Source organism: Coffea arabica, chromosome 8e, assembly GCF_036785885.1.
Source record: "Coffea arabica cultivar ET-39 chromosome 8e, Coffea Arabica ET-39 HiFi, whole genome shotgun sequence".
Classification (NCBI taxonomy): domain Eukaryota; kingdom Viridiplantae; phylum Streptophyta; class Magnoliopsida; order Gentianales; family Rubiaceae; genus Coffea; species Coffea arabica.
Window position 1 is genome coordinate 39082792 of NC_092324.1, and position 9117 is coordinate 39091908.

Here is a 9117-nt window from a genome sequence, read left to right on the forward strand (position 1 = left end):
ATAGAATGGATTGTAATAGTTAAAGTGAACTTTGATTTTCTTTCTTTGCTTTAGGCTCCATTTAGAGTTGCGGTGCTTTTAGTAAAAAAGCTCTTTTAGGTACAAAAAGTACTTTTAAATCGTTTGGTGAATATCATTCCATAAAATTAGGAGTAGAACTTTGATTTTAAAATACTTATAGCAAAAACTTAAATTTGATGCTTTTAGAGTAGCTTTTGTGATTTAAAAAATAAAATATCAAATTTAATCATTTTATCCTATATTATGAACCAAATAAAGAGATAAATACTTTTAAAAATTTTTAAATTACACATTATCCAATAAAATAAGTACTTATTAAACTTTATCTCCAAATAATAAATTTAAAAGTACTAAAGCAGTTAATAAGTATTTTTATTAAAAACTCTATTAATAAAGTACTTTTCAATAATTATTGCAACCCCAAACGAGCCCTTAAGTGGATATTACAAAAAATCAAAGAATGATATCCTATTGTGATATATTTTTTTAAACTAGAATCCATGCTATGCCTTATTCATGCTTCACACACGTTTCTAAAGCGATTCTGTGTCAATCACCGTAACTTGAGATCCTTTTTTGTCTATTTTCCATTTTACAGAAAACTATATATACAGGAGATTAATTAAGTAATGCAGAATTAAAAGAGGATAGTGTGATAAAATGCGAAATCACATGGCAGTAAAAAGTAATTTATCCCCTTTCGGGGTTTTACTGGTTTGGGAGTTTTACACGAATATTTCTCTTGCAATATGACACCGTTGGTAAGGGAATAATTGCTAGTGAAGCACGTACCATTCTTGCATTGACGACAGGCGAAAACGAGAGAATCTGACAACAAAGTTGTAACACAACTCCTCCCAATATGCCTAAATTGAACCACTGAGCTTGGACTCAATGGCCATAAAAAAGAGACTTCATTCCTATTTGGATTGTAGGTCGGAGTTATATACCTGCTAGCCCCTTACTCAGTCTCTTTGCCATAAAAAAAAAAAAAAAAGGATATGCCTGAATTGACTATTTTTTCCAATCCCAATTAGAATTATTTTCTTTCAGGGATAATTTGAGAAATTCCTCTCATTTTCTCCTCTCATTTTCTGACTATTTTGCTTAGCACCTTAAGATTTTGAATGCTATACTTACCTTCTATAGTTTAAGATTTCAAGTACCAAAATTAGCCGGTATGCGTAAACTCTGATAAAAGTTTAATGCAGTTTCATTCCCAACATACTCGAGTGTTGTAATCAAAGACAGCTATGCTTTAGCCTTATCAAGGCTTAGGTTGAAATTACATCTTCTATCAACAACAATTGTATTTCAAACATAAACAGAACATATGCCCCATAATATATTGATAGCAAATTAAAATCGAGAATCGAAAATGTGACAGAATCATGAGAGCCCAGTCGGCAGCTCATGTGTTGAATCCACAGAAGCTTAATATGGCTTTTGAAGCTAAGGATCATATGATGTGGCTAGCAAACGAAGGCTATCTTTTCTTGATGCTGTTATTCCTACTGTCTCTGACATGTCTAAGTCACAGGGATCAAGGCCATTCGGGAGTTTCCAGTTGAAGTGGTAAAGCAGAAGAGCTAAAGGAAGGTCAACATTAGCTAAGCCAAATGAAATTCCAGGGCACATCCTCCTGCCTGCACCAAACGGTAGATACTCGAAGTGAGTTCCTGTGAAATCAAGTGGATTGGTTTTGAATCTGTCTGGTTTAAAACTCTCCGGATCATCCCAATACTCAGGATCTCTCCCTATTGCCCAGGCATTGACTAAGACTCTTGTCTTGACGGGAATGGTGTATCCCTCAATTTCACATTCCTCCCTGCATTCTCTAGGAACTAGCAAAGGGACTGGAGGATGTAACCTAAGAGTTTCTTTGATCACTAACTTTAGGTACTTCAATTCTTGAATGTCAGTTTCTTCAATTTTTTTCTTTCCCTTGAAGGCTGTCCTTATTTCAGATTGAGCTTTGGCCATAACATTTGGATTTCTAACCATCTCTGACATAGCCCATTCCACAGTCGTGGATGAAGTTTCAGTTCCGGCTGAAAACACGTCCTGCATTAATCCCAAAAGAAACAAGTTTAAGGAGTCAAGGGAGTTAAACGTTGCAGAAATTAAGGTGAAATTTTACTGCATCAGTGCTTACTATTACAATAGCCTTGATGTTATTATTGGCGATTGGAAATTGAAGGTCACCGCTTTCTTTAACTCGAAGTAAAACATCAATTAGATCTTCATTGCCGGATTCACCAGTGGCCATATTTGTTCTGGCTAGGTTGTCGATGTGCTGATCAATTATGTTGCCAAGCAGTTTATCCATCTTAAGATGGATCTTAACCAGTTGGCTCTTGACCGAAAGGAGGGGATGAAGAATCTTGAAAGATGGAAACAGATCAGAAATATCGAAGGTACTTGAAAGGGGTGCTGATTCACTCGTTAGCTGTAAGAATTCACGGTGAAGGTCTTTGCTTACTTTCCCAAATGCTGCTCTGCAAACCATAGAACTCGTGTACGAGTACAGTTTCTCGCTTATGTTAATTAGTTTTCCAGCAGCAGCTAAAGCCTGAACAGATGCCACAAGATGCGAAGCCTCATCTTGCCTGATGGAGCCAAAAGATCGGACATTTTTAGCACTAAGGAGTTCCAGAGTGCAAATTTTTCGCATTTGTCTCCAGTAGTCACCGTATGGGCAGCAAGCAATGTCTGAGCTGTTATACATTAAGATCTTGCTCGTTAGAAATTCTGCCCGATTCGCGAAGGCAAGATCATGAGTTTTCATGATCTCTTTAGCCAAATGTGGCGATGATACAACGATTGAAGAAATTTCACCGAGTTGAAGGTGCATCAGAGCTCCATGTTGCCTAGCTAATTTTCTTAGAGCGTGATGGGGTGGGGAACCGACCAAATGGTGCATGTTTCCAATAACAGGTAGCTTTAAAGGAGATGGTGGAAGCTTTTGGGCTGCTTTGGATCTCTTCCATTCCTTGATTAAACATAAGACAAAGGCAAGGAAAAGAAAGAAGGCAATGAAGTTGAAGGGGAGTTCCATTGTTTGGCAATATGATCTTTGAATCCCAGTGGTGAAAGTAATATATCTCTTTCTTAAGATAAAACAGATAATTAGAAAATTTTGAGTCAGATGTGACTAAATAGATGAAAATAGAGAACTGGGCAAAGATCCTATTGTTGAGTGAAATCAACTTTGGCATGCGGAAAAAAGGTAACACTTCCTCTGCACGGAGTTTCTTTTCCGTCTTGGGTTCTAATTCCCCTTCTCTTTTTCCTTTCTCAAATCCCATTGCTCTTCCATTAAAAAAAATTTTTAAAAAAAAATTTAGCAACTAATTAACCTATAGCCTGATTTTCAGCAATAAATCCACAAAGAGCTAAGAAATATGACTTTAGCCACCCAATTTTGTGACTTTAAAGCACAAAGAGATTGAATCTTTTTTCTTTTTTATTATCAGGTTGTAATTTGGAAGCACTGAAATCTGCATAGGCCAATTTTCTTTTGTCCTCCAAAATAAATTTCAAGGAAAACCGCTAGCAGATAAAGGCAGAATGAAGGCTTTAATAAGAATCCTTATATATCATATGGCTTGCCTAAAATAAGATGATTGGGTCAATCCGAGGTGCTTTCATCTATTTTCCAATTTAAAGAAAATTGCAAGGGAGTTAAGTGAAAATAATTGAACAATCGGGGATAGTATGGTAAAACGCGAAACTACAAAGGGGTAAACCATGTTGATGAAAAACAATATTGTCATATTGCCAGAGATCTTGCTGGAAGCGCAAGTATTTGGAATAGAGGCATGAAAGATAAATCTTGATTAAAGTTAGTCAAATTGTCAGAGAATCAATTTACTTAGATCAATCGCAAGCTGCAATGCATAAATTTTTTTTTTTTTTTTATTTTCTGTCCGTCTCCATGTAGGGCCTTACTGTTTAGAACTATGAAAGCACAAAATTGTTTAGAGACAATTTAACTAAATCCCCTTTCCTTTAAAAAGAAAAAATTAATTCATCCTAAAGAAATGTGATCTAACGCTTGAAAATTAAAATCACACACAAAATGGATAGAGCTACATAAGGCATTACCACCAACATCAGCCAAACTACAAACTTACCAATTCAAAACTTGAACTAATTAAACCAAAATTTATTCTGAATAACTCAAAATGTGAAAATGGAAATCTGGTAAGATGACTAAAATGCTGTTGACCGTCAAAAGATATGCCAATATGTCCGTCTTTGGAGGTTACAGTGCCCTATCAAGTTAAGGATCATATAGAGTGGCCAGCAAGCAAAGGTCATTTTTCCTAGTTGTAGCAATTCCAACGCTCTCTATCATGTCTAAGTCATCAGGGCTCAGGCCATTTGGGAGCCTCCAGTCAAAATGATAGAGCAAAAGAGTTAAAGGAAGCTCAACATTGGCTATACCAAATGATATTCCCGGGCAAATCCTTCTTCCTGAACCAAATGGTAAAAGTTCAAAGTGATTTCCTGTGAAATCAATTGAACTGTTTTCGAATCTCTCTGGCTTGAAACTCTCTGGATCATCCCAATATTCAGGATCTCTTGCGATTGCCCAAGTATTAACAAACAGCCTTGTTTTCACGGGGATGCTATATCCATCTATTTCACATTGCTCCCTGCATTGTTTGGGAACTGATAAAGGGGCGGGAGGATGTAACCTCAAAGTTTCTTTAATCACTAGCTTTAAGTATTGCAACTGTTGTATCTCATTTTCTTCAATGGTCTTCTTTCCCGTAAAAGCTTTCCTTATTTCATTCTGAACCTTGGTCATCACATTTGGATTTTTCATCAGCTCGGACATCGCCCACTCCAATGTAGTGGACGAAGTTTCGGTCCCCCCTAAAAACATGTCCTGCATCAAGTGTTGAATCCTCTTTGTCAGAGAGCAAACATATTAATTAAACTTTAGATCAGGAAGCCAAAAATTTGCTAAACTACTGCTTACAAATAGGACTGCTTTGACATTGTTTTTGGTAATTGGAAATTGAAGGTCACCACTTTCTTTAACTCTTAGTAGAACATCAGTTAGATCTTCGTGGCCGGATTCGCCCATCGTCATCTTTGTTCTTGCTAGGTTGTCAATATGTTGATCAATAATTTTGTCCAAAATGACATCCATCTTATGGTGGACCTTCATCAACTTTGTTTTGGCTGAAAAGAAGGGATGAAGAATCTTGAGGGAAGGAAACAAATCAGATATTTCAAAAGCACTTGAAAGGGGCAGTGCTTCCATAACTAACTGTAAGAACGCTTTGTGGTTGTCCTTGCTGACTTTCCCAAATGCTGCTCTGCAAACCATGGAGCTCGTGTATGAGGCCAGTTTCTCTTTTAGATTGACAATTTTTCCGGCACCAGCCAGAGTCTTGATCGATGAAATAAGGTTCAAAGCCTCATCTTGACGAATACAACCAAACGATCGAACACTTTTTGGACTCAGGAGTTCCTGTGCACAAATTTTGCGCATTTGTCTCCAGTAGTCACCATATGGAGCAGAAGCAATATCTCCATAGTCATAGCACAGTATCTTGGTTGCTAGAAATTCAGCTCGATCTGCAAATTCAAGATCATGAGTTTTTAATAGCTCTTTTGCAAGACGGGACGATGATACGACAATTGAAGAAACTTCACCGAGCTGAAAGTGCATTAGAGGTCCATGTTTTTCAGATAAATTTCTGAGAGCATGATGGGGTGGGCAACCTATCAAATGATGCAAGTTTCCAATTAAAGGTAGCTTCCATGGAGATGGAGGCAGCTTTTGGGCTGCTTTGGATCCATTCCTTTGCTTGATTAAAGTTGAAATGAAGGCTACCAAAAGAAAGAGAGCAATGAAGTTGAAGGGAAGTTCCATTGTTAGGGGATGATCCGTACTCTACTCACGCTACTCTTATCCGAATTTATCTGGCTGGGCAGTTGTTGACCGGAAAGAAAAAAGGGAAAATCCATTTTTCGTCCCTAAATTTTGAGTTAGAAATACATTTCGTCCCTAAACTTTTTGACGTACCATATTTAGTACATGAATTAATTATATTTTGCTATATTTAGTCCAAAAACAGTAAATTGCTTAATTTGGATGGAGAAAGTCACGTGTTTGGCACGTGGCTGTTAAGTAAAAAAAAAAATTTCAGTCAAAATCAACAGCCACATTAGCCTTCTCTGTTCAAATTGAATATTTTACCATTTTTGGATTAAATGTCGCCCAAAATAATTAAGTCATGTACAAAATGTGGTGCATCTAAAAGTTTGGGAATGAAATGTGTCCCTAACTCAAAGTTTGAGGATGAAAAGTGGATTTTTCCCAAGAAAAAATGATTACGTTGTCATACGATAATAAATTGGGTTAACCTTTTATCCGTTTACCGTGCATACGCCAACCAACAGTATTGGATGCATATAATAGAGGGCAAATTAAATTTTATTCCCCTAAAATTTAGTGCTTTTTACATAATTCCATGTAATTTTAAAAACTATACATAATGCTCTCATGGTTTGAATTAAAATGTCAAAACAATGAAATTTGAATACCATAATTTAGTCAACTAAAATGTTAAAAGTATCCCTATGTAATGTTGAAAATTATTTATTAACCATAAGGATAAAATACACTTTACTTTTCTGTGGTTTAACAATTTTTCACATAATGCCCTATAGTTTCTAAAGCTATATATAACCCTTATAATTTGGACTAAATTGTCAAAGTAACGGAAATGATCCTCTGTAATGGAACCCAAGAAAATGTTGAAACTATCCTTGTTTAAAAATTAAAATAATTGAAATTCCAAAATATATAAACATAATATGCACGACACTTTAACCCTACGTGGTTTTATGTTTTATCATATAATTCCTTTATGATTTAGTGTCATAACTCAAAACCCCCTTATGATTTTCAAAACATATACATAACCACCTTGGTTAATAAATAATTTTCAACTTTACATACATATACTTTTAGCATTTTAGTTGATTCCCTTATGAAATGTGGATTCCATTATTTTGGCACTTTAATCCAAACTATCAAGGGTTTATGCATAGTTTTTAAAACTATAGGGAGATTATGTGAAAAAGTGCTAAATCACAAGGGCGTAAAGTGTATTTTACCCTAACCATAACAGGGTTATGTATATATTTTGAAAACCATAAAGAGATTATATGACAAAGCACCAAACCATAAGGGGGTTATGTAGTAAAACACAAAATCATAAGAGGTTAAAGTGTCATGCATACTGTGTTTATATATTTTGGTCAGCTTAGACGTTTTAGTTTTTAAATAAGGATAATTTCAACATTTCAATTGGTCCATTACAAATGACCATTTCAGTCATTTTAACACTTTAATTCATACTATGAGAAGGTTATGTGTAACTTTTAAAACCACAAAAGGGTTATGTGAAAAATTGCTAAACTACAATGGATAAAGAGTATTTTACCCTACCATATATGCAATTTTGAATTTTAAGTTTAAATTAAGGAAAATGACTTGTTTCATCTTTTACATTTTGGAAAAGAAACTTTTTTTGTTCCTTACTTTTGAAATGAAGCAAATTAGTCTCTCACATTCTAAAAACAAAGCAAAAAGAAAAAAAAAATTTTTGGGGCAAACAATGGCTATTTTCTTATTATGAGAGAGGAAACAGTTTTGTACACGAGGTTAAAAAACCTCATATACATTGAAGACAACCACTAAACTATTAGACAGTCACTGCATTCGTCGTTCCGTCCGATTGATGAATAATTCAGCTCTTCTTGATCAGCAGGGACAACCTTGGGAACGTACCGGGCAGAAAAAGTCCGATCATGAGTTTTCATGAGTTCAATTGCAGTAGCTGGTGATGATCCCACAACCAAGTATTGAGTGCCTAGTTTAAGACACATGAGGGGTCCATATGTTTGAGCAAGATTGCTGAGGGTGGCATGAGGCATTTTTCCCATATGAGGAATGTTGCCTAAGATAGGCCATGGAACTGGACCTGGTGGAAGTGGTGGTCTGCCCGATGTAGAAGAAGATTTGAGTTGCTTTGAGATGAAATAGAGCAAAGGTAGGAGGAAGATTGGAAGCAAAAGATAGTAGTCTCCTACCATTACTGAAAAGTGGGCCATTACAAATTTTTCATGAAAATGTTCTGTTGCAGCTTACAACTTCCTCTTGGGAGCTGAATATAATTGCTCGCACAAAGCCAGGGGCAGTTGGTCAGCACCAGAGGAGTATGCCACGTCTAAGGGCCTCTACAAGACTACAATCCTATATTGGTGAATGTGGGGTGCAATTAATAGTGGAAATTGATTTAACTTGAAATGGATGGATAGGCTTGATAGGAGGACATAATTTTCTATGAATGTTAAAATTTATTATTTTTGCATAGGTTGTAAAATACCGTGTAAAGATATTAATTGATTAATCAAGTTTAAATAAACTCTTATCAAATCAAATTCGATTGGGTTAATTCATCTTTTAACCCTACTAATGTTACTACAAAGTCAAATATTGTCGGTAATGCTTCCAAATTCAAACCAAAAAGAAAATTTACTCGACAGAATTTAGACATTAGTTCCTAATGTTTCTTATGCCGACAAAAGGAGAACAACTAATTAGAAATTGCTAACTCTAACCGTCAGAAAGAAGCCAAGTGGGACAAGGGGCAGGGACGGTCATTTGATGACCATCTCTGAACAGTTAATGATCATGATTTGGCCAAAAAATGTTGTACGGTTCAGATCACAAGTTGTACATCGATTTTCACACCATATGTGGGGCTCATAAAATTTTGTACTAAAATTACACGTTGTGCAAATAAAGTCACGCCGCATTTTGTAGATTTAAGTTTTGAATTTTGTAACCTAGGTAATGATTAGCTTTATGAATTGGTTTTGTGGCTGCAAATGGTTTACTTTTCTACAAGGAAAAGTAGTCGTACCATCCATTGCCACTAAACAAGGACAAAACCCCTTTCATATACCACATAAATCTTTTTCATTGGACAATATGGTCAAGTAGCATTACGTATAAAGCTGCCTGAAATCAAAAAATAAATAAATAAAATAAATAAATAAATT

The 9117-nt window shown here is 35.6% G+C and overlaps 2 protein-coding genes across 2 annotated transcripts; both read right to left on the reverse strand.

Moving 5' to 3' along the window:
- Positions 1-1313: 1313 nt before the first annotated feature.
- LOC113703534 (premnaspirodiene oxygenase-like) lies at positions 1314-3209 on the reverse strand. The gene is made up of 2 exons (XM_027224931.2): positions 2177-3209; positions 1314-2085 (listed from the first exon to the last, which is right to left on the reverse strand). Exons 1-2 carry the CDS (start codon positions 3077-3079, stop codon positions 1474-1476), a joined length of 1515 nt encoding a protein of 504 aa, XP_027080732.1. The 5' UTR covers positions 3080-3209; the 3' UTR covers positions 1314-1473.
- Positions 3210-4168: 959 nt separating this feature from the next.
- On the reverse strand, positions 4169-5953 carry LOC113703338 (premnaspirodiene oxygenase). The gene is made up of 2 exons (XM_027224660.2): positions 5012-5953; positions 4169-4918 (listed from the first exon to the last, which is right to left on the reverse strand). Exons 1-2 carry the CDS (start codon positions 5912-5914, stop codon positions 4307-4309), a joined length of 1515 nt encoding a protein of 504 aa, XP_027080461.1. The 5' UTR covers positions 5915-5953; the 3' UTR covers positions 4169-4306.
- Positions 5954-9117: the final 3164 nt, after the last annotated feature.